At 40.5% G+C, this 26,189-nt stretch overlaps 1 protein-coding gene across 8 annotated transcripts in view; it reads right to left on the bottom strand.

The window, feature by feature from the left end:
* Positions 1-26,189, bottom strand: part of SH3PXD2A (SH3 and PX domains 2A) — a 342,486-nt gene that overhangs the window by 16,184 nt on the left and 300,113 nt on the right. For all 8 annotated transcript variants that reach the window (XM_042456226.1, XM_042456227.1, XM_042456228.1 and 5 more), the window contains 3 exons: positions 12,001-12,118; positions 6,738-7,072; positions 3,342-3,391 (listed from right to left, as the gene is read on the bottom strand). In XM_042456226.1, the coding sequence (XP_042312160.1) occupies positions 3,342-3,391; positions 6,738-7,072; positions 12,001-12,118 (503 nt within the window). The remainder of the gene's footprint in view (positions 1-3,341; positions 3,392-6,737; positions 7,073-12,000; positions 12,119-26,189) is intronic.

Genomic DNA, 26,189 nt, shown 5'->3' with positions numbered 1-26,189 from the left:
CGACATGGGCGTGAGCTCCATTACTTTCTATTTCTATCCCCCATTACTTCAGTATACGCTGATATCCCCTTACTCGGAGGGATCCGGAATGGATCCCCCTGTAAGGGGAGGATGCACTGTACAATACCATTGTTTCTATAGGAATGCACATGTTTAAGCAATCCCTGAATACTCACAGAAATTATCCATATCTTCCAGAACTCTAGGGAGGACAACACACTGTTCTAATCCAGTTTATTACAATAGCCATATTTTAATTAAATATTAACTGTACAATTCTATGCATGAATATCTGAAAGGAAGCCTATCTGAGTTTAATGGACTGCAGCCTAAATTCCATTCATTTACATGGCATTTACATAGAAGAATATCTACATTTCTAAAGTAATCTAACTTTAAAACTTTAAATTAAAAAGGAAGAAAGAATTGAAACATATGTTCTTAACTATTGCTAAAAGATGTATTGTACATACTTTTCATAATGCTGATTGTTTCTTTCACTATTTTTATGAGGGAGGAAAAGGATTAAGAGAGAAACAGACTAATGGTTTATATTTGATGGTTAATACTTGTCCAGATTAATGATCTATAAAATGGCATGCAACAGTAATCAGCAAATCCAGGCTCACATCCTGACAAAGACGGCAACAGCAGAAAGACAAATAAAAACACAAGAAGAGCCCTGCTTCATAAAAAACATGTCCAACTTAGTTTTGCACCCTGTCTATACAATGGCCAATCACAAGCAGGACACGATTGCACTACCACAATCCCACTTCAACAAGTGATACTTAGAGGCATGCTGCCTCTGATCCTAGAAGTATATAGTCTTCTCCAGTTCAGATTTTAAATCCTAACTGGAAGAGGCGTTCACGGGATCCTAGCTGGTAGAATCTTCCTTAAGGCAAGCATTTCATGTGCTCTCCATATTTTCCAGGCCTGAGCCTGCTAAGCTTTAAAATGCACATACTTCTTCCAAGCACATCAACATGACAAATATTAATACACCATGGGATGCAGCAAACTAAATATGCTTCAGATTCCAGGATGGTTTACATTAGACTAAACCAATTGGAAACAGCAGGACTCTTAAAAGTTATGTGCATCGTTTGTTAGTATAGAATTAAACCATAACAACCTCACCAAACTAAAGGCAAATGGGAAATAAATTAATAGAAAGCGGGTGGAGATGTTCCAAAGGAGGAAAACATTAATATGACATAGAACACTCAACTCATCAAAATGAGACACAAGTAAAGTACTGAGTAGAGGAGATTCAAAATTCTGCAGTTGATCAAGCCAAGAAGGAGCCATTAAGCACCTTTCTTGATTACTGGTGATGTGACCGGAAAGGCTAAGAGATAAGAAACAATCAAGCCTCAGACATCTACTGAAATCCATGAGACTTGTTTCCTGTTGACCTCTGTAGTTTGCTCCTAGCATGCAGGTCTACCATTTTGTCTCAGTTGGGAATGCTGCCACAAGGTGCTGAGGATTACATTTCAGTCTCCTCAAAGTAGGTGACATTTTTAAACATGTATAAATCAATCCTTGCCTCTGAATTTTACATGGAGACAGGCACTACAGATCTCCCACTTCAGGTAGATGTGTGTGGGTCAGGGAAGGACAGTAATTCACATGCATCATATCAAAATAAATCATGAGCTTTCTCAGTTGAAAGACCTCAGACTTGTGCTGAAAACAGTTGGGAAAGACTTATGTTGAAAACTTTGGAAAGCTACTTCTAATCAAAGGAGATTATACTAGGCTGGCTGGGCAGAATGAAAAGAAGCCCAAGTCATGGGTGTTGTACTTTCCCACTCTTGTTTTCTAAGACAGTGCTTCTTAAGAAGCCTAAGGGGACTGGCAATTTTTTTTGCCCAATATGCCAGGGACCAGTACCATATTGGTTCTCACTGGCTATAATTTCCAGTTTTCTGGAAACTTTGCAGGGACCTGGAGCCAATGGCTCAGAAACCAGAACTGCTCCACGGACCATCATTTTTAGAAGCACTGCTCTATGAGATGGCACAATGCTCCAGAAACATCAAGCATATTAATGTTATTGATTTGTGCAGATGTGCAAAATATTCTGTAATAAAAGGAGAACTTGTCACAGAAATGTCAGGCCTGGACCTTAGGAGTATGCCCAGTGTATTTAAAAGACAATAAACTAATTGCCCTATGAATGGATCCACCATTTATATGAAAAGCTGAGCATACACAGGGGGTTTTGATGCTTTGCCTTACAGAATTGTTTCATTATTCACTAAACTCCTGAACATCCTGCAGTTGCCATTTCTTGTTGAAGAGCTGCTCATTCATTCCATATTACTTAGAACATCTGATTAGCACTTTGGAGACATTACAATATCCAGACAGTTACAAAACTCAGTGGGTGAGCATGGACTGGTTCCTATCTCTTACAGGAGTGTTATGAAAAAAATTGAGAGGAGGAACCACATATGGCACATTGAGCTTCTTCAACAAGAAGGAAATGAATAAACCAATGGAGGGAAAATAGGAGGCTTATATAGATTTGGTTAATTTGTTGACTAAGTTTTTAACACACACACACCCACACACACACCCACACACACCGTGCAAACACAAAGCATCTGATTTGATGAGACTTATACAGTGGAAAACTTCATAGCTTGGTTATTAATCTACCTTCCCACTGCCATATGTTGGTATATATGGCCACCTGTATCTTCATCTCATCACAGAAAAGCCATGAGAAGATCAAGAATCTTCTTCATCAAGAATGAAGAGCCCTTGGTCTGACATGGGTGGAGGTCATTCTGCCTTTGCAGAATGAAGCTTCCTCCTTGATTCCAACCATTAGACCCTGGTGCATTCAAAAATAGCTTTGAGAAGCGAGGAGAATGTAAGGGAAGAGGAAGAAGATGCATAATCTTGTAATTCTATAGGGCAGGTATATAGGGTAGACCTATAAAGGCAGTTTAATCCCCATTGAAGAATCCATATTTCTATATGATATGTTACATGTTCCTCTTATTTATGTTTTAAGGTCTAAATCCCAGTGTTAATCCAAATAGAACAGTTCTGAAGAATGAGTGAAATGTATATAAACAAACATTCCAAAGTTGACTTTTACTAGGCTAACGAAAGGCAAAAAATCTTGATGCAACTTCTCCAAAGCATATGTTTCTCCCTCGCAAAAAAGGATGAATAAAAAGCATGCAGGGAGTTGGAGTCACACAGTCTGCTTATCTATTCTGGTTGGGATTATCAACTGGATCTAGGCCAAAATGGTTAGGAAATGAAGTGTTAAAATATTTGCAAGAGTCACAAATACAAAAGAAATCAGCACTCACCAAACTGGATTCTCTTCTTGGAGGAGGCCTGGTTCTTAGATTGGGAGAACCTAGTGAGAAGGAGGAGAAGGAACATTCTCTGTTTAGCAAGAACATACTAAAACAAGCATCACAGTTCTTCTCAAGTAAGAACAAACCCCAAATAAACTCCAGTATTTTTAAATACCCCCCCCCCCCCCCCGCAAATAAACTCAAGTTTCACCTCCAGGAAAATTACACTCATCCCTCCGTATTTGCGGCTTTGATATTTGTGGCTTTGATTAATATGTTCTCTCTAGGAATCTCTGGGTCCTCCAGTGCAACTCTATGGTTGACTTTAACTAAAAGCTGCACTGGAGGACCTAGAGATTCCTAAAGAGAATACCCTACTAGGCTTTTGTAGCTCCTTCAGCACAGTTCTATGGTCAGTGTCTGTTGGATGTTGACCACAGAGTTGCCTTGCAGGACCTAGAGATTCCTAGAGAGAATACTCTACTAGGCATTTGTAGCTCCTCCAGTGCACTTCTATGGTCAGTGTCTGTCGGACGTTGACCACAGAGTTGCACTGAAAGACTCAGAGATTCCTAGAGAGGTGTCCTCTTGAGTAAAAACATGGTGTTTTTGTTATTTGCAGTTTCTCTACATTCACAGGGGTCTTGTGCCCCTAACCCTAGCGAATGTGAAAGAAGTGTATATAACCCAGTGGCTGCCTTTGACACACTTTATGTGTTTTGAAAGCATCTTATATGTTTTTAAATACTATACAAGTCAGGAAAACCAAGAGACCAGCAAATGCAGCATAAAAAACAAGATGACCAAAAGCTCGCTGCAGAGGACATTTTAGAGCTAAGAGATCACAAGGGTCTGCAGATCTAGAAACATGTGTTGTCAGCATACTGGTGGTACTCTGGATGATCTCATGTACTAGCATTATGCAGATGCTGAATAGTTTATGGGGACAAGATGAACCCATAATAACTATCACAGCACAAATGCCATGAAGAATAGTCCCAAGATGCCCCAGAGCATGCTCCAGAATGATTATCCAGGTAGGTGTAGAACCACTGAAAGCACAGTGGACTTCATCACCATCACAAAATTCCAGGGATATTGTTAATAATACTAAAAATTGTTGATAGGCCCTCAGAGAATCAACAAGGTCAAACAACCTGTCTTTCTCCTCACACAGGAAATGTAACAAAGCCACTTTTGTACTAAAACCAGGTCTGAATCAGACTGAAAAGTAACCACTGACCATCAACACAGAGAATATTTTAAGGCATCAGTAGGCAACCTGATGCTTTCTAGGTGTTTTGAACCACAACTGCTGTAATCCTTAATCATCTGCCGTGATGGCAAGGGTTTACACAAAGTGGTGGTTTAAAACACCAGATTGCCAACCCTGTTTTAAGGACTGCTACAATATGAATGGATTTCAAATATGTTTTTACAGTCATTCATAATACTATATCCTTTTACATACAGACACCCTTTGTATGCAGGTTGGAGGAGAGTGAGATTGCATGCCTTACCCCTAGTTCAAGTCTACATGATTCAATGGAAGGTCAGAAAACTACGAATGTAGAACTGTAAATACACAGGGGTCTCTATCCATGTATTTGAACCCTGAAAAAGACCTTGTTCTGATCCTCAGTTTGACATGTATAGATGGTGGAGTTATGATCCCACTGCCTGTCAATGAAAAGGTCTTGTACCAATATACTTCTAAAGACAGTGGACCATAATGCAGCCTTTCATAAGCAGCGCACTGTCTGAATACGAAGGGGTCTCAGGAGTCATTTCAAAAGTCAGTCACCATCTGATCAATTACAAATCTGTGAATAGTAGGCATTTTGTGTATAGAGTGGCATCAGAGATGGGGCCTATCACTAGATGAATGACCATAGTAGCCCACACACCATGTGCTCTCTGTTGCAAACAATAGTTAATACCACTGTGCCCTATACAAACAGCTATCACATGTACTTCTTATCTGTCCTTTCCCATTCCCTTTTGTATTTCCTTATTGCACTCCCTTAATATTGTCAACTGTTTCATTTTCAGCCATTGCTCTTTAAATTTTCATTAGTTGCTGCCTTTAATTTACACATTTTCCAGCTTTAAGGATAAGATAAAATATAGTCTGTTTTCTAGATTTATAGTTAGCCATCTAAATCCACCTTCAACAATTATTCCAGATCCCAGAATTTACACAGTCCTGGACATAATTATACGACAGAAATAATAAGAAAGGGTGAAAATTCTTCCTGTTGTTCCTTTAATGCAAGCCTACCTGATTTACACTTTACGAATCAAAACAGTTATCATATGATACTTGCATTTACATTAAAAAGTGTATCCAAAATGCTTATGTTAGGTGAAAGTGTGCATTAAAATGCATATATTAATTAAAATAATGTCCAAAAATGCATTTGATTAAGGAAATTAATCAAAACATGCATATTTTAGTCAATATTGTATAGAAAAATTAGTTAGGATAAAAATGTATATGAATTTTCCAGTGTCCTTTAAAAAGAAAATTGCAATATGATGCAGAAATAGGGTGAAATGAGAAATTAAAAAAAGTGAAATTGACAGATTTGTCCATCCCAAGGAAATAATCAAATGATGCTCTCATGTTTTAAAAATTAGGCTGTCCTTCTAATGTTTATTTTTCCCAATTGATTAAAGAGGAGAATCAGATTATCAAGTGTTGCAGAAAGTGCTGAGTTGACATAGCTGGATTTAGCAGGGGTTGCTGGTGCTGCTGCTGCTGCTCCACATCTAGACAGATCATTCACTCATGACAACAGGCGTATCTAGATTATTTTTAGATTGTGGTATTTAAAGTACTTTTTGATTGATTTTAACATGTATTCCTTTTATATGTTCTTTTTACTGATGTTATGTATTGTGTTATTTGTTGTTGTTCCTGGTCTCAAACTATAAGAAGAGGTGGAAAACAAACAAACAAACAACAACACCCTCTCTCCCTCCTTTACATCACTGGAGCAGTCTGTTCAGCTGCCTCCAATCTATACAGAATGTTGGCTCAGTAATCTTTCCTGTTACAGGTTGGGGTTTGTCAATGACATTGTGAAGTTTTCTGCCAGAATGTACTGAGGAAGCATATATACAACTTTTCCCAATCCATTCTGGAATATAGGAGAAAAACCCTTGCCACAGAAGGGAATGAAAAGGTGAACTTACATCCTGAAGTTCCCAGGGAATGGAGGGAACAAGTAAATGTAGTTTCGATCTCAGAAAGAGTCATGCTATGTACAGCTACAGGCAATGTGACACCAACATCCCATCTGAATCCTCACTTAAAATATGTTTTCTGTCTCAATGTCCCCCCTGCTTCAGCAATAAACAAGCATAAAGCATGAAAGAGTTAAATGTCCAATATGTACTTACTTATCTGAGCTCTTTGTGGTGCAATCCGTGCTATAGCTGGAGATCCCTGTGCCAATTTTGAAACTTGCTTGTCTTGAGTTGTCATGAAATTGCCATTGGAGTCATTGCATAAGATAGGCAAGCTTATCTCCTTCTTGTTGATGTGAGATTCTGATGTTTCAATTTCTGACTGGGTTTCCTTGTCACTAGAAGATTTCTTGTTCAACAAGTTGCTAATTTCCATGATGTTTCCTATAATTTCAACTGGCCCTGTTAAGTTCTTTTTCCTGGATGGAAGATCATCTTTTGCTTTCTTCAGATATGAGGCTGGGGCCCAGCCCTCTTTGCCTAAATACCTGGAAAGATGAAAAGTAGATATTTATATGTAGTTTCTTATAGCTTTAAAATGAATGGCAGCATGGTGTGGAATTGTACAAGAACAGGATAACAATTTTCATTCATACCTTTATGCATGGGTATTAAAGAGGATAGTAAAATTGACTAGTACTTGGATGGAAGATCACCAAAGAATACCATGTGCTGTAGACTATACTTCAGAGGAAGTAACTGGCAAAACCACCTCTGAGTATTCCTTGCCTAAAAAAACTCTATGAAGTTCATGAAGTTGCCATAAGTCAAGAGGTGACTTTAAGGTAAGCACACGCACACACACGCACGCACAGACAGACAGACACACTAGTTCAATTGATTAAGTACATTATTTTATTATCCAGGCAAATTACCTAGTTTTCATGGCTAGATGTTTTAAAAGATACCAACTTTCAAGGAAAATGTTAAAATGGTAACTGGCTGTGAACTTTTTAAATAAACACAAGAAAGGAGGGGGAAAAGGACAACATTTTGATATGCTGAAATATGGAAAAAAGCCAGAAGACTGAAGGGGGAGGCAGGAGGATAAAAGAATGGGGGAGCAGCTACATTCCTGTCCAAAACCCCATCTTTTTTAAAATGCTATGTGAAGACAAAAGTTAATATTCAAACCATAACACTAAAGGAAAAGAAGGAATCAAAATTTGCCTCCGTTTGTCTGAGCATTTTCTTTCCTTCGTAACATCTGTTTTCCAGCTCCAGAATACTGGAATTACTCCAGAGGGAAGAAAACCAGGAAGGGAGACTAGGGGGAGGGAAGTGAGAATCAGTACAAAACCATGAATTTTGGAAAATGTTTTATTTAAGGAGGAGAATGTTACAGGTTTTAAGGTGGAACCTTTTACTTAATTATTACTACTATCTCAGTTTGTGTCATGGGCCTATGGTTAAGGTCTATTCATACAATTGATCTCATATGGCTGTGGTTTTCTTAACAAGAATAGTCCCATTTTATCAGTTCTCAAAGATATTTACATTTGGAACACAAGACACTTCACATTTTCCTTCTCTGTCCTTCATTCTCTTCAAATATTAAGCAAATCTTAAGTGTCTGGGTTGCAGAAAAAAACACAGAAGAGAACTAAAGGTAAAGTTAGGCACTCATACCTCTCAATGAATTATCCTGCAATCCTGTACCCATTAACCTTCCAAAAAATCCCTTTCAATTTAATAATGCTTGCATTTGAGTTGAAATGTACAGATTTGCTATAGTACTACATACGTAATAAATAAAATACTAAGCATTATGTATTTATATGTACAAAATGTTGTGTGGATTGCATTCATTGCTCTTGATGAATGTGGTATGTTACAACCATTACATTAATAATCTACATCATTCATGCCTCCTATTCTCAGTTGTCCTGACTAGGTACTGTGTCATCCATCTCTCCTTGCCATCAATTCAGCATGTGACAGAGCAAAAGGGAAGGCAGACTTTCTATCAAGTGCAATGATCTCAAAAATGAAGACTCGTTGTTGGGTTGGGACCCAAACCAAATTTATTTATTTATTTATTTCCACTCTTTCAATCTTTTATTGATTATTTAAATATGTTTTCAATGTTTTAACTGTGTTTTTTAAAAATAGTATTGTTTAATTCTTTTTAAAATTTTGTAAATTGTTTTAGTTTAATCTTTTTAAAATTATTGTAAGTAGCCTTGAATCCCATTGTGGGATCCAATGAATGAATGGATGAATAAATAAATAAATAAATACATAATAAAAGCTGCACATTAATTCAGTGCTGTTATAATACTTTTATTCTTGGCAATGAAGAATCTTCTGGACGGCATCCACTGTCTACCAGAGAAAAAAGGGTCAGTGATCTATTATTTATTTATTTATTTATTTATTTATTTATAGCCTGCTCTTCTCCCGGAATAACAACTAACAAAATGTAAAACAGTACAAGTTAAAAACAATACAAACCATTTAAATGTAAATAACAATTAAACAATTTTTAAAAATTAAAAACATTACACATTGAAATTTAAAATATATTGAAGACTCTATACAAACCTTGCATAGCATTTGAAGTCCAACCCTTGACAGTTTGAGAAAGTCTGGCAGCATAAGAATGTTTTTATCGGCTGCTGAAAGGAGAGTAGGGATGGGGCCAATCTGGCCTCTCTAGGGAGAGAGTTCCAGACCCTGGGAGCAACCACTGAGAAAGCCCTCTCTCTTGTTCCCAACAAACAAGCCTGAGAGGGTGGTGGGTCTCTGCTATTATAATGAATCCCAACAACATTTTTAGCAGAGGCAGTCTCATCAAATGATGCAAGACAGCCCCCAACTCTTACTCTGCTAAAGGAGTAGAATTCAAGATATAGCTGTGTTAATCTGTAGTATCAGTATGTAGAGAGATCTTGTAGCACCTTTGAGAATAATGAAAGAAAGAGGTTGGCAGCTTGAGCTTTCAAAGACATGAATCTACTTCCTCAGATACATTTGACTGCATCTATGAAAGCTCATGCTGCCAACCTCTTTCTTTAGTTAGTCTCAAAGGTGCTAAAATATCTCTCTACATTCTGCTAAAGGAGAATACTCTACTGCTGCTTACTATCATCTGTTCTAGGTGTGGCTCCTCATATGCAGGATTTCCCCCCCAATCCAAACATTTATAACATATACCGCTCCTAGATCTAGGGTTTCTAAACAAGAGCAACTTCAAGCCACTGATCAGTTTTTAAGACTGGAACCAGTCTGCACTGAGTTTCCACAACTTTCTACCATTAAATACAGATTGGTTTGCTTTTTACACATGGAGAGTGATTGATAAGAGTTCCAGTAATGGAAAGACTCTTAATTAAACTAGAGAATAATGTCATTCAGACAGTGCTTGGAAGTAGCTGGGATAGGTAATGAAAGTGCAGGCACTTAGAGTGAGGGTTGGGAAAGGGTGACTTGTGGCCCCTGGATTCCATCTTTGTGTGTCTTTTAAATCCCCATGTGTACCCAAAGCAGCTCAAGGCCATTTTGAGTTGCAGTTTTGGGAGAAAGGCAGTATACAAATAAATAACAACAGCTATGGATTCTCTCAATTTTTTTTAAATTGCACAGTTTTTTGGGGGAACACCTTAAAATCACACTTAAAGCCCCTCCAAATGTCTGAAAATACATAAAAATCCCAATCCCCTTCCAACTCCTTTCCCCTCTATTTCCCCTCCAAGAAGGCAACAGAAAGTGGCTCAATGTCGCTTCTGGTTGTCATACTGGAAGGAGAAATGGAGGGAAAGAAGATATTTTGGCATGCATACATGTGTGTGTATGTCTATGGGGGAGGGGGAGCACAGCCTTGGAGTGGGATGGGGAATTGGCACCTTACATCTTTAAGTAATTTTTGGCCAAATTATCCACTGCTAAAAATGAGAGGCCCTCTTATGTTGGATCTTTCTTCAATGAAAATACCTAAGTCTGGAAGAGGCAAGATATTCTAGTTTCCTACAGGTTTTAACATAAAAGAGAGCCTGCTGGTAACAAGAAAAAACTTTTAAAAACAAAAAGAATGTTTAATAATGATTAGGGGAGTTTGTGATATTGTTCCTCCTGCTGCAAAGTACTTTGCACTCTGCACTGTGCACCCTTGGCTTTGGATTAAAGTCCAGCAGATGATTTAAAAACAGAAGAATGCAGTACTGACATTGGGCCAGGCTTTCTCTGTTTGTCATCTTGGGAATTTACTCCCCACCTCTATCAGCTTTCATTTATTATTGATGGGAGAGGGAATATGGAAGATGTAAACAACAAATGTGTTTATAGAACACACAGAACACTGTGTGGTTCCACTATTCGTCCTGGTGCTTTATAATGGCTAGATTACAAAAGCAAATGGCAAACTACAAAAAAATATCTACGGTATTCTATATGGAAAACAAGTGAGCAAAATGGGCAGTTCATAGGATCCTGGGTAGTATGGGTCATGTAGAAGAGATACCTACAGTGTGTTGGGATTCATAGATTTGCATTCTCCTTAATATTATCTAAACACTGCTTAAAAGGCACCCAGAAAAAAGGATTCAATGGCTTTAAAAAATATACTGTCCAACTGCTCTTCCACTTATGATATTTTTGAAAGCGCAAAGACTGCAGTCCTTTACACACCAATCTGTGTATAAGACCACAAAATGCAGTGGCTCTTGCTTCCAAGGAAATGTGTATTGGATTCAGCTGTTAATCAGGCTGCTACAGTTAAAACTGAATGACTTCATATTCCTTGTGTTTTTGATTTCTCTCATATCAATTAGCAAGAAGCTGCTATTATGCTGAGCACAGTAAAGACATACTGCTTACGTGGCAATTCCTGGGTCTGGAAAAAGCTGTAAATATATATACAGCTTACACTTGGTACTACCCATTTAAGACTACCAAAAGGACTGATTTTGAAGTGCAGGCTGGATTAGTAATTATGCAAAAATATCATTTGTATTAACAGAATATAGCCCCCTCTTCACCAGAGATTTTTGTTGCTATTGTTATGCAGTGTATATTCATGTATCACCCCCCTCCACAAATGCAAGTATTCCCCAACATTATTAAAAATCACACTTGATAACAGTAGTCTGAGGTTCTCCTAACTACATATCCTAGCTACACATCTCATCCACCGAATCCCCTCAAAAACAAAACAAACAAAACAAAAAACTACATAAGGGCTGCTATGTATCGTTTTCTTTTTCTCAAATCTCACTCAACAGTTTACCCTCTTACCCAAAGTATTTTTATTCATTGCAGCTTGCTATATTAAATACACTTTCAAGCTTTGAGTGGCTTTGCACAGCATTTTTGTATGTATAAAAGAATTTTAAGCATTTTCTTAGATGTTAGCAATATACAAAATGTACAAAATAATGACAGGCATGCCAACCTCAGAATGGTTTTGTCAAACCTTTACCTTATGTACCACCATCCTTCCAAGTTCTTTTGAATAACCTCCACTGTGACTCCTTTATCGAACCCAATTTCATCTTTCCCCTGGCTGGTGTATGACTGGATTGTGACATATTTCTCCTCTAGTAAAGAAAAAGAAGGCAACATCAGTTAAACTCAAAACAGGGTCCTGTTGTTCCTCTTCTCTGATTGCTCTTTAAAATGGTTTTGCAGCAATTAAAATGTGGAAGCATTGCAGAGGCGGAGTCTTGCTTGTGACAGGCCCTGTACCTATTAGCTATCATGCTGCAAGCATGCTTGTATCAGCTTCACACCACCGCCCTGCACCTTCCATGCCAACAAATGAGACAGGGTCTCTGGGGAGGGGGCTCCCCTGAATCTTACATATGGTACTGACAAAAATCAAACTAGTGCCAGAGTAGGAAAGCATCACTAGGGGAACTTGCTCCAGCTGGCTCCATTTAGCACACACATGGTTATGTTAAACATTGCATTACTGGAATCTGAATGCTGAAGCTGGAGTGCGACCAACACTCCTCCAGCTCCAAGGAATGGACTGACCTCTCCTCTTCACACCCCTAGAAACAATCTGGCTTTACAGCATCAGGCAGCCAGTATTTGTTTCTTCATGGTTAGATCACATTGTACCTTCCCCAAATCTCAGCTCTCACAGAAGAAAGGCAAAAGCTCAATTTTTTCTAAACTTCATTTAAACCAAAGTTGTTCATTCAGTATTGACATTCTAAATAATCAATTGCAGGTTTTAAATATTTGTACAAGCAAGGAATACAAAAGCATTGTTACTAGCTTTTGCTATGATCTTGACCCAGTATTAACGCTATCCTTGTTATGTGCATTCAAGCTGACTCTGACTTATAGCAACCTAATCACAGGGTTTTATGGATAAGACTTGCTCAGAAGAGGTTTGCCATTGTTGATTTTATGTTTTTAACTGAGGTTTTAATGTGTGGTAATAATATTGTAATGTTTTAATTGTATTTTTTAAACTTTGCTGTGATCCCGCCTCGATCCAATTGGGAGAGGCGGGAAGATATAAATAAACTCTTCTTCTTCTTCTTCTTCTTCTTCTTATTATTATTATTATTATTATTGCCTTCCTCTAAGGATGGGAGAGTATGATTTACCTGAGATCACTCAGTGTATTCCTAGGGCTGGACAGGGATTTGAACCTCAATTTCCCAGAGTCCTAGCCCACCTCAAACACCGACACCACAGTGGCTGTCAACATTATCATTCGTAACACTATTCTAGGTATCAATATTCATTGTGGTACTTCTCAAAAGCTATGTTTTTCTTTTTGAACATCAGAATTAAAAATGTTCCTGATCACTCAGAAACTCTCCTTCTCACACCAATGGATCATGAAGAGGTCCCAGGTGGTGTGCTTAGGTGTTCGCTCCTCTTTCTGATCCTCTCAATCTTGATCAAGAGATTATTCTGAGAGACAACAACAAAACCTTTCCTTCTGGAAGCTGAGGAAAGAAATGGATTTTCCTGTAACTGAAGTATTCATCTTGAGGAAGGCAACATGATCCCACATACCACCTGAACTGATATCAGCTGCATAATTATTGTACAACCACCTTGTTTCACTCCACCCACATTCCTCTGAAAGAAGCTAGAACTGCCTCCTGCCACTGAAACAAAAGTCTGTATCTGTAAAACCTAGCAAGATTTGGAAACTCATCAACAAAATTTAGAATGTTTGCAGTACTTGTCTGTAATTCACAAATCAAGTATTAAGATGTGGACATTACATACACAAACAGATTTTTTTTTCTGTTTGCAGAAGACAAAGATAGCTTCATGCTATATTGTTTTGCACAACAGTGTTCTAGGTGGCATCTATTTTTTTTGCAGGATATACAGCACTGTAACATCACCACCACCCCCCCCCCCACACACACACACCTCAGGCACTGCTGATTGATCTCTGTATCCTTTCTTGACCAGTCTGTCTTGGTAGTTCAAACAGTAGGAACTGTGGAAGAAGCAGTTGCTGCTTTTGCAAGAAATGTCAGCTCCCTCCATGTCAGCTTCTATCAGGTGAAATTAATGCAGAGTGTGTGTGTTTTCTTCAGTAATTGGAACCTCTGTCATCTATGATTTGGTCCCTGATTTGTCCTCTGCATCTTTATACTCTGGGACATCCTACACTGAACTAATTTTATTTGTGTAGAGCTAGGGACTACACTGCAAACATATGCTAATGGAAACAGTAAGGAATTCCAAAAGGAAATCGGCATGTAGTTTATAAACTACAGCAAAGCCTTTGACTGCACTGATTACAAAAAGCTAAAGAACACTCTCAAAGACATGAAAACTACACTTGATAGTTCTAATGAGAAAGCTATACTCAGTACAAGACCACTGTTAGAACAGAATATGGAGAAGCAGAATGGTTCCCAATTAGCAACAAGATCAGACAAGGTTGCATTTTATTATCCTACTTGTTCAACTTGTTCACACAAAGCATCATATGAAGAAACTTAGATGAAATCATATGAAGAGACATATGATTACACTTAGAAGAAGGAAGATTGAAGATAGGAGGAAGGAACATCAACAAGTTAAGATATCCAGAAGGCACAATTATTACTAGTGGAAAACATCATGGACTTGGAACAATTACTGATCAAATTGAGGCTGTTGTACTTTAGTCGCATCATGAGAAGACATGACTCATGAGAAAAGACAATAATCCTGGGGAAGGTTGAGGATAGTAGAAAGAGGAAGACTACACACCAGATGGCTAGACTCAACTAGGGAGGTCATGTGAATGTATCTACAAAACTGAAGCAGAGCACTGTAAGACAGAAAGCCTTGGAGATGTCTCATCCACAGGATCAACATGAGTTGAGGTTGACTCTAGGGCAGCTAACAGCAACAACAACAACACTCTCTTTGTATCCAAAAACAACACCAGTTATTCACAGCTAGGATGAACCAGTCAGGTCCAAAACAGACTGCAGATATAATCAGTTTGAGACTGATTTAACTGCCCTGGCTCAGTGCTAAGGAATTTTGGGAACTGTAGTTTTGTGTGCCTTCTCTTTCTCTAGCAATGAGCCAGGGCAGTTAAAGTGGTCTCAAACTGGATTATTTCTGCAGTGTGTTTTGGAGCCAGGTCTGCTCAAACAGCGAATAATGATTGAGCATACTTGGTGGATATAAAATACCAGTTTTATATTTCTTTTTGGTTGTGAATAAAAAACAACAAAACGTAGCAATGAACAGACATATTGTTCTCTGGCAATCTGAAGGCTTTTTACTGGCAAACAATGCAACTAGTCACTCAGAATTCCAAAAATATGCATAGCATGATGATTGTAAACTAAGGGCAGCCCTCCCCAAAGATAAGAGGGTGAGGCATAGCTTCTAATCTCTATGAAGTAAGTGTAAATTAAAAGGATGTTATAGCTTTTAAATGGAAAGATGGGGGGGGGGAATAGGACTTCCTGATATTTGGTGTAGCCCAGTGATGGTGAACCCTTAAGGGACCAAGTGCCCAAACTCAAAGGTGTTTCAGCACTGGGTGTTCCCCGGTGCCAGGACATCTGGGACTTCCCGCGAGACAGCTAAAGGCTTATGAGAGTGAGGAGAAGAGGAGGAACAGGTGTGCAACTGTCCCTCCTCTTCCCCCACCCTCCCGTCTCTCTGCCTGCCCTCCAAAATGGCTTTGCATGCCAGAGAAGGCATGTGTGCCATAGGTTTGCCACCACGGGTGTAGACTAATTTCATTTGGCAGGTGAGTTAAACCTGGTGTCCAGGACATAGCATACAGCTCATGTCCAGACTATCTGAAAGCCCATATCTCCCCATGTGATCCTGCCTAATATTTTAGCCTGCATCAACAGAAGCATAATTTCCAATACAAGGGAAGTAATAGTTCTACTATATTCTGCAATGCGTAGCTGTCATCTAGAATACAGCATTCAGTTCTGGGAGTCTCATTTTAAAGAAGAATATAGACAAGTTGAAGCAGGTTCAGAGAAGGGCAACAGGAATGATAGGAGGTATGGAGTGGAAAAAATGAGGAAAGACTGAAGGATTGGTCAACTTGGTTAAGAGAAAACTAAAGAGTTATATGACTGAACTCTTTAAATACCACAAGGGCTGTCACAGATAGGAGGGGGCAGGCCTACACACTGCTGTCCCACAGCGTAGGACCAGGTCAACAGAAGAGTAGGTTTTGATTGAACATTAGAAGGAATTGTGAAGTCGAAGGCTTTCATGGCTGGCATCCATAGCTTTTTGTGGTTTTTTTGGACTATGTGGCCATGTTCTGGAAGATTTCCTTCCTGATGTTTCGCCAGCATCTGTGGCTGGCATCTTCAGAGAATGCTTGCCTGGAAAAAGTGTGTGTGTGTGTGTGCGCACACACACACACACACACACACACATATACACACACTGTGTGAGCCTGGGAATGCAGGAGTGATTTGCATGTGTATTGTCCTGTGCTGATGGCAGGCCTCAGGCTGGGAGGCTAATGCAAAAGAGGATTAGTGTCTGCTAATTGGTGATCATTATCTGCTGGGAAAGCCCCTGACTCTGAATGGTTTCCCATTTGCATTTGCTGAGTCCTTATTTTGCTATTCTTCAGGACTTGTAGCCAAATTTTGTTCACTTTAAGGGTTTCTTCTTTCCAGTTGAAATTATCCAGATGTTTGTGGATTTCAATGGCTTCCCTGTGCATCCTGACATGGTAGTGGTTGGCATGGTCCAGAATTTCAGTGTTTTCAAACAGTATTTTATGCCCAGGATGGTTTGTGGTATGTTCTGCTACTGCTGATCTTTCTGGATGGCCCAGTCTGCAGTGTCTCTCGTGTTCCTTGATTCTTTTTTGCATACTGCATTTGGTGGTCCCTATGTAGACTTGTCCACAGCTGCATGGTATGCGGTAAACTCCTGCGTCTGTGAGAGGATCTCTTTGGTCCTTGGCTGAGCAAAGCATTTGCTGGATTTTGGGAAACCACTCAGAGTCGGGGCTTTCCCAGCAGATAATGATCACCAATTAGCAGACACTAATCCTCTTTTGCATTAGCCTCCCAGCCTGAGGCCTGCCATCAGTACAGGACAATACACATGCAAATCACTCCTGCATTCCCAGGCTCACACAGTGTGTGTATACACACACTTTTTCCAGGCAAGCATTCTCTGAAGATGCCAGCCACAGATGCTGGTGAAACATCAGGAAGAAAATCTTCTAGAACATGGCCACATAGCCCAAAAAACCCCCCACAAAAAACTATTAGAAGGAATTTTTTGAAGGGAGAGTGGCAATGGAACTAACTATCTAGAGAGATGACAGGGTCTTTTTCTCTTGACATATTCAAAATGAGGCTGAACAGCTACCTGTTGGAGATGCTCTAGCTGGAGTTCTTTCATTGAGTAGGAGGGGAGTTGGACTCAATGGCCTAGGGAGCCCATTCCAGCTCTATAATTCTATGACTAGTTCTTTAGTCAGGATGCTAGCAGCAATCTGAACATGCTTCTCTCTGCACAGTTTACAACAAAATGCAGTCTATTTCTGCTGAAAAAAGAAATTAAAAACCAACAAAAACCTTTAAAGTCTTTGCAGACAGGATCACTTTTTGCTCTTTTCTTTCTGAAGATGTTGGCAAATTACCCAACTGCAAAAGAATCCCAACAGACCCACAGCCGTGCCTCATTAGAACTGCTGCTCTTGGACTCTTATCCCAATTAGGACATGCTGAGCCATCATAAAACAACACATTTTATTATCACACAACAGGGAAGATTATTATTCTTTGGGGGAGGGAGAGATACAGTTGCTATTTGGAACAGAGACTTCAGAACTTCAGTTTTAAATTATAAGATGGCACTTCCTCCTTTTCTATATTCAAAAGTCAAATGGAACTATGGAAAACAAATGCTTGCAATAGGAGAGCATCCCTGGAATTTCTGAAAGCATCATGTTGGCATAGTGGCAGGCTGCATGGTGTACATCTCTGTCCTGCTACACTTTCTTCCTGGCTCCCAGTATAGCAATAGCAGTAGCAAGTACATTTCTATACCGCTTATTAGTCCACTTAAGCACTCCCTAAGCAGTTTACAAATTGTAAGTTAATTGCCCCAAACAATCTGGGTACTCTGCTGCCTGAACTAATTAGTGTTGTCCCCTGCCTCAACCTGCCTAATACTAGGGCTGACCCTGAGCAGCATCCTAATCAAACTAAATTTGAAAGAAGATTTTTGGCAGACAGTAAACAGTCCAGTACTCTCCAGATGTTTTGGATATCACCTCTCATCAGATCAAATCATTGGCCATATTGGTTCAGACCAATGGGAGTCATAGTCCATAAAATCCAGAGATTACTAGATTACCTATCTTTGCTTTAAGGAAAAAATATGAATATTAAAAAAGGAAGAAGCCACAGCTTGGAAAAATTATGTTTTATGGATTACAACTTCCAGAATTCCCCATATTCTGGGAGCATGATTTATGGTTATATTGGGTGAGTGGTATAGTTCCAAAAGTAATTATTCTAAGGTCTGCATAAATCAAATTTAGGTTGGTAACATAAACATATCCTTTAGAAAGGGTCCTATATATATTAAATATAGTACACAACAATGAGGTAGCTGGAATTTGAAATGGAACTGGGGAGGCACTATCCTTTACCATTATTCAAACTGTGGCAGCAACTGCATCAGTATACTGGTGCTTGCCCATTCCTTTCTAAGCCACAGCTATAACAGTCTGCTAAAACTGGATCAGGGCCCTCACTTACGTTGTTGAGATAATGAAGACTTAGGAAGTCTGCTAATGCAGTTAAAGCAGCCTCAGAACCAGATGTTAACAGATTCATTTGGTGGGCTCTGAGCTGTTAAGAGTTGTGGATAGATAAGGAAGCTAAGCAGGGGACTCATTAATGCCCCCATATTGCTTTGGGGCAAAAACATTAAACTACTGTACTAGACAAAAGTTCTCAAGGACATTTTCACACGGCTTTAGACCAATGAGCCAAGCATAGGAGACTAAGTGACTTTGGAAACCTTGTTTCAGAAACACACTGTTAAAGTATCCCACTGTGACCACTATGGTGAGACAACAAACTAAAGTTTAAACCTACACATTTTTTTGATTTAGGAGTTGCAGAGGGGTGACATCAAAAGTTCTGCTGTGTGTGTTTTGCATGTCAGTCTCTGTATTTTTTAAAAAAGAATTTCCTGGTAAACTTTTCTATGACAATAGTATCTAATTTTATCAAGGCAATGCAACATACACAATTCAACATTCATGCAATAAATATAATGAACATACAAAACCAAGCAATAACAACATCAAAAACAAACTTTACAGCAGCTTTGGAAAAAACGATTCCCAGTCTGGGGTTCCCAGATATCATAGGACTAGAACTCTGAAAGTCCCTGACTGCTGGACATGCTGGCTTCTGGGAATAGACACCAGGGGATCCAAGGTTAGAAATGATTGTGTCTGAGTATTAATGTCTTACAATTTCTGCCCTTGCAGTACCTGAACCAGAAGGTCTGTATTTCTTTCTCCCAGACAATGCAAAATGATCCATGAATTAGGAGGTTATACATTTCAATATGTGGATGGAGATAAGAAACAAGTTTTATTTCCACAGCTACTGTCCATGAACAACTTATTTTGAGGCTGTATGATATAGCTTCTAGTTTTTTGCTAATTTAAAATATACATTCCCCCCCCCTTTTTTTTTAACTTTACTCTCCCTTGGTGCGAATGACTATAGTAGAGCTATAAATTAGTTCCTTTAGGACTAATTTATATATATAATTTGCCAAAACAGCAAAAAGTAAAAGGCATAATCAAAGAAAGTAATTTTAAGTCAAAATCTTAATAACTTTAAGATTCAAGCAGACCAAATGATGGGTCCATTACACTTCACGAATGGGACAAGAACGGGATAAATGCATGGTGTGTGATAATCTTTTCCCCCCGATCGTGCAAATAGGATGGGAGCAATCCTCTTTGCTCCCATCCTTATCCTCTGTGTGATAATCTCCTCTGTGTTAGTCACACTGAAGACTTTTCGTTGTATAGCCCCTATGTTAGATACTATGTAGCATCTACTTTGATTCCCAATCCTCTTCTTCTGGAACAAACTGAAGAATAAGTGTCAGGAACTTCCTGCCATTACTATAGGTAGTCTTATACTCATCTTTGTATCACTATGTCTTTTGCCCAGTTTCTATTGTTCAACATATGTAATGAAAACACACATGGCTGACCTAAGCTAAAATGAGACTTTGGTACTGATATAAAAAGCTGGCTCTTGAGGCAATCCCTATTTTCGCAAAAGAATTCAATAGTTCAAATAAGGCTCAGGCTCTAAGTCAAATTTGTGAATGCCAAGTGACTGAATTTTGCCCATCACTGACTCTACTTTCCAAAGAGTCATTTCTTTTGGCAGAAAGCCACCAAAATGGAATAGAGGTTTTGCTGAAACATTTTCCTTGTTCACTTGCAAGGAAAAGAAGAAGGTAGAAAAGAACTAAAGGATGAAAAGACAACATGCTTGTAGGAAAGCATTACAGAAGTTTAAATCCCTGCAGATATTAGAACCCCTATCATGGACTGGTTTAGCTGTTCTATTTTTAAGCCTTCTGTTCTGCAACAGGAAGCTATCATTAAAATTTCCCTTTGCAGAGTGCTTTCACAGCAAAATATTGTAAGATTTCCCAAATTATACTCATTTAGTTTCCTTACAGTGGTGGAAAAGAGGAGACCACAAACACACACACAAATGAGGTTTATAATTCAGCCTGGCACTCTTTAGTATGGGTCTGCTTATAGCACTGAAGCCATTTGGGACCATCTTTGACTGAGGCTAACCATAGAAAAAAATTATAATATTGAATATATTCAAGTTGGCATTTATGGGAAAAGGCAATGACACATTATCATTCAGAAGAATGACTAGTGTTGTATTTAACTAACCAAGGAATGTTTTAAAGAGATCTGAGTGAGACAGTGCAACATTCAGTACATCTAGTTTATAGAAAAATCTAACACAGACAATTGTGATTTCAAATGCTTTCATGGCTGGCTTACATAGTCTTTTGTGGGTTTTTCAGGCTATGAGTCCGTGTTCTAGAAGAGTTTATTCCTGACGTTTCCCAGCAGTCAATGGATCATTAATTAAACAGACATCCTGAGGCCTTGCCATTCAACAACAGAACAATACACAGATTAACATGGAAATCACTTCCTCTCAACCAACAGTATATATACCCCACTCTCTTCCATGCCAAAATTCTCTGAAGATGCCAGGCACAGTTGCTGGTGAAATGGCAGAAATAAACTCTTCTAGAGCAAGGCCTCATAGCCTGAAAAACCCACAAAAGACAATTGTGATTGTTAGCTATTCTACGTTTTGTAAGTTTTAATACTGCTCATTGATTGTAAGATACTTTGGATTCTTCTTAGATGACAAATATTTTAGAAATAAATATCTAGTGAACTGTGTGCCATCAATAACCATTGGCCTAGCCAGCTCAGGCAATGGTGAAGAATGACAGAAGTTGCAATCCAACATCTAAAGGCCACATTTCTCTAAAGAGAAACTAGAGAAAAAAAGAGAATCAAGTCATGCCAGACAAATCTAATTTCCTGTTAAAATTTGGCAACTTGGGTGGGTTACAGACCGCCGCTTTGCAGCGGTGTCCCGCCGGCGCCATTTGCTCCGTGAGGGAGCCGCAGCAGCCACACCGTGCGGCTCCCGCGCCGAGCAAAAAAGAAGCTCTATTTTGGAGCTTCTTTTTGCGGCGCCTCTATGACGTCGCGAGGCGCCTGGGGCGGACTCGCGACGTCATAGACGCTGCACAGCGTCCGATACGTAAAGATGGCGGCGCCCATATGAACAGGGCACCGCCATCTTGTACGTATTCTATACGTACTAGGGTTAGGGGGGTGCGGAAGCACCACCCTTTCCTAACCCTAGTACGTATAGAATACGTACTAAATGGCGGTGTGTAACCCGCCTTTGTCTCTGTTAAAAAGACCCTATGTAGTTAGTGTAAACCGGGGTAGGCAATCTTTTTGAGCCGGGGGCTGGGTTGCTGTCCCCCCGACAACTGGGGGGTCGAAGCTGGGGGGTGGAGCTGCATGCCGGGGTGGAGCTTCCACCCTCTGGGGGCGGAGCCTCATGCTGTGGGCGGAGCTTCCAGGCCTCTTCCTGTTTGCCAGCCCCTGATGGGGCCCCAGGCCCTGTCAGAGGCCGGGAAAGAGCCGGCGGGGGCCACCGGTGCTGGAGGCCTCCCCCTCTTTGCCGGCCCCTGATGGGGCCCCAGGCCCCGTCAGAGGCCAGCAAAAAAGCCGGCAGGGGCTGCCAGCGCTGGAGGCCTCCCCCTCCTTGTCGGCCCCTGATGGGGCCTCCGGCCCTGTCAGAGGCCAGAAAAGAGCTGGCAGGGGCCGCCAGCACTGCAGGCCTCCTCCTGTTTGCCAGGCCTTTTGCCATTGCTGGGGCCCTCCAAGAGGGCTCCAGCGGCGGCAACGGACCTCTTGGGGGGGGGGGTCCAGCGATGGCATCGGGGCTCCTAGAGGCCCGCTGCCGCCGTTGGAGCCCTCTTTGAGGGCTCTGGTGGCCGCAGCGGGCCTCTTGGAGGCCAAAGTCTCGCGCAACCTTTTCTGTGGTCGCGCGAGACTTCGCCTCTGGGCGCTGCCATTTTTTCACCCAAAATGGTGGGGAAGGTCGTGCGAGACTTTGCCGCCATTTTGGGCAAAAAATGGTGGCGCCTAGAGCAGCGAAAAGCCACAATTAGCGGCGGCGGCAGCAGCAGCAGCCAGGGGCCGGACCAAAGGCCTCCGGCCAACCCCTGGTGTAAACCATGTGAATATACTACACTGTACAAATCACATACTTCCATACACTGTTTTGAGAAATGCAGGATTACTAATCTCTTCAGGCACTAGAGCTGGCCCTATTACTAGGCAGACTGAGACAATTGTCTGGGATATCCCATCTGGAATGTGGCTCCTGACATAAGAGCATGACATGAAAAGGCAGTGACGTACTAGCTATTTCATTCATTTGTGTTGTAATTTTACTGCTAAAGATGCAAAGTGTTGAAGGCTTTCATGGTTGGTATCCATAGTTTTTTGTGGGTTTTTTGGGCTATGTCATCATGTTCTAGAAGAGTTTATTCCGGATGTTTCACCAGCATCTGTGGCTGGCATCTTCTCTGCCAGAGAGAAATATCAGGAATAAACTCTTCTAGAACATGGCCACATAGCCTGAAAAACCCACAAAAAACTATGCAAAATGTTATTTGAGAGATTCCCTACCTACTGTGCCAAAATAACTTGTGTAGGTTTGGGTTCACGAGTGAAGCAGTTATTGTTCTTCTTTCTTTCAGCTGCGGATTTGAGAGCTGGTGCACACACACACATACACACACACCTCCCAGATGGAGCATTTTAAAATGGGTTCTACTTGGCAGCTGTTTTACCTGTGCAGACTCGCTCCACAGAAAGAGACTCTGGGCCTGTTTACACATTCAAACTGGCTGGCATAAAACAACAACACCTATCAGCACAGTACAGAATACAGTATTATGTTGCTTGAGGCAGAACTGGAATTTGCAATTTCCTGGCTCTGTGTCCTAATCACTTTCTGTGACACAAAAAAGCTGAGGCATGGAAAGACTATCCACATATATAATTTATGCCTCCATATCAGCTATGGAACATCATTGCGTGATCTTGGGCTGCTTTGAAAAACTGGGGACAAAGACATGCAGTTTGGGGAATTATCCAATTAAGGCAAAGCAAAATGGCTCTAATCCTATATTTTCCAAACCACAGAAGAATTCTCTTTAAAAATACTTTCCCTTCAGTCAGCAGTCTCTTCACGCCATCTCCTCTCTTCCCCTTTCCTCCCCACTCCTGCTTTAAAAACTCTTTTGGGATAAAATAATTCTATTCCTAGGAGTGAAAGGTCCTCCAAAGATGATCTAATATTAATATTTTAGACCTATTCCTTGTAAGACAAATCTCCTGGTTAGTCTTACAATAGTCTCTGGTTTATGGTTTGCCTTTGTATCAATTTTTCCTTCAGTGGCATTCTTGGCGCACTGAGTTTCCAAATGGCAATAAACCAGTACCTTCAATCCTCACATTGGTGCAGTATCTGTGATGCTAATATCCTAGGGATGTGCAAGAGCCAAGGTAACTTACAAATTTCAAAACAGTCAGGGAGACTTAAGTTTTTCATTTTTTAAAAAAATCTGCCCTATGCTTCACTCATCTCACTTGATGTACACTCCAGGTTTGACAAGCAAACAAAAGAGTGCTCCTATGAAGTAATAAAGCATAAACAAGCACTCCTGTTCCCAGGAAGGTTTATGATTTTTTCCAGCTATTTCTGATAAGATGTGGGAAAGAAGGAGGAAAGGCAAATTTTCTACAAGGAGCTCACTTCAATACAGGAAATGGCATGTAACCAGCACACATGCATTTCTCTGTAAAAGGAGATGTCTGCTCCACTGTGTATAACAACTATTGGTTATATTCCCATGGGATTTATTAACTGCAAAATGTGTTGTTCTAATATGCACAAAATACACCCAGATCATACAGACTAATTCATAGCAAGACATGCTATTCCTGAAAAGATCAGTTTTGTGTGTCATCTGGTATAACATGGTTTTGATGAGACTAGTGATGTGGATTAAAAAACATGATTACACTGTATTTCTTTCTGCTGCAAATTCTAGGGCCTAACATTGGTAATCAAAACCCCATTAAAAGATCAGCTTCAAGAGAATGCACACAACAACATTATCTAACTTGGGGGTCAGGTGGGAACTGTGCAAGAACTGGGGACCCATGGGTCTGGGTGCACTGGGTGTACAGCTGAAAAAACAGACATGGTACTTGTGTGGGAAGGCAGACAACAGTGTTTTTGTCTGCTTTGTGAGTATTTTGTTATGGTTCTTAGGCAAAAATTGAGCCAAAAAGATGCCGAAATTGGGAGTGGTGCTTAATGTGCCACAAAAGTGGGGTTTGGGAACTACACGTGGCTCACAGGCTGCACTTCATCCTCCTTTGCTCTAACTAGACTTGATGGTGAAGACAGCAATTGGTACATTTTGTATGGGTCCACTGGATTCATCCCAAAGGCAGAAATATTTGAATTTCATTCCCAGGCTGAGAAAAGGGTGTTTTTACTGTGTGCCTTCAACTCTGATATAAAGTGATCCTATCACAGAGTTTTCTTGACAAGATTTTTTTCAGAGAGGGTTTGCCATTGACTTTTTCTGAGGTAGAGAGAGTGTGATTTGCCCAAGGTTACACAATGGGATTCCATAGGTGAAAGGAGATTTGAGCCAGTCCTGGTACAACATGCAGTCACTTCTCCATGTTGGTTCTCTGTGAGCATGCAATCTTGCTTAGATTCCAAAGGCTACCAAGAATGTTTATCCACATAGCATGCAGTTTCTGACCACAATGCTCATCTCTAAGATACCATAAACTGTTAATCATAGGCGCGTTATAGACCGCCGAATTGCGGTGGTCTGCTGCCGCCGCTGGTTGCCGCATCCGGGAACCGCAGCAGCCAAATGGCGCGGTTCCCGGACGCAGAAAAGAAGGAGCGCGAAAATCGCGCTCCTTCTTGCAGCCTGGAAGAGATGCCACGAGGTGCTAGTCGCGCACTTGCGGTGTCACTTCCGCCGCGAGACGTGCGGATGCAGAGTGTCTGTTACGTAAAAATGGCAGCAACCGTGTGGAACGGCCAACGCCATTTGTTATGGACTCAGTCCATGCTAGGGTTAGGGGCGTCTGGAAGAGAAGCCTCTTTCTAACCCTAGCACGGACTGAGTCCGTCCTAGGGTGCTTGTTTGTAACGGGCCATAAAATCCTAGAGTTGGAAGAGACCACAAGGGCCATCCAGTCCAACCCCATTCTGCTATGCAGGAATTCAAGCACCCTGAACAGATATCCATCCAGTCTCTGTTTGAAAACCTCCAAAGAAGGAGACACCACCACTCTCTGAGGGAGAGTGTTCCACTGTTGAACAGCCCTTATTGTCAGGAAGTTCCTCCTAATGTTGAGGTGGAATCTCTTTTCCTGTAGCTTGCATCCATTATTCCGGGTCCAATTCTCCAGAGCAGCAGAAAACAAGCTTGCTTCATCCTTAATATTACATCCTTTCAAAT

Source organism: Sceloporus undulatus, chromosome 3 (genome assembly GCF_019175285.1).
Source record: "Sceloporus undulatus isolate JIND9_A2432 ecotype Alabama chromosome 3, SceUnd_v1.1, whole genome shotgun sequence".
Lineage (NCBI taxonomy): Eukaryota > Metazoa > Chordata > Lepidosauria > Squamata > Phrynosomatidae > Sceloporus > Sceloporus undulatus.
Note: the sequence above shows the minus strand (reverse complement) of the source record. Positions and strands in the feature narration are given on the sequence as shown.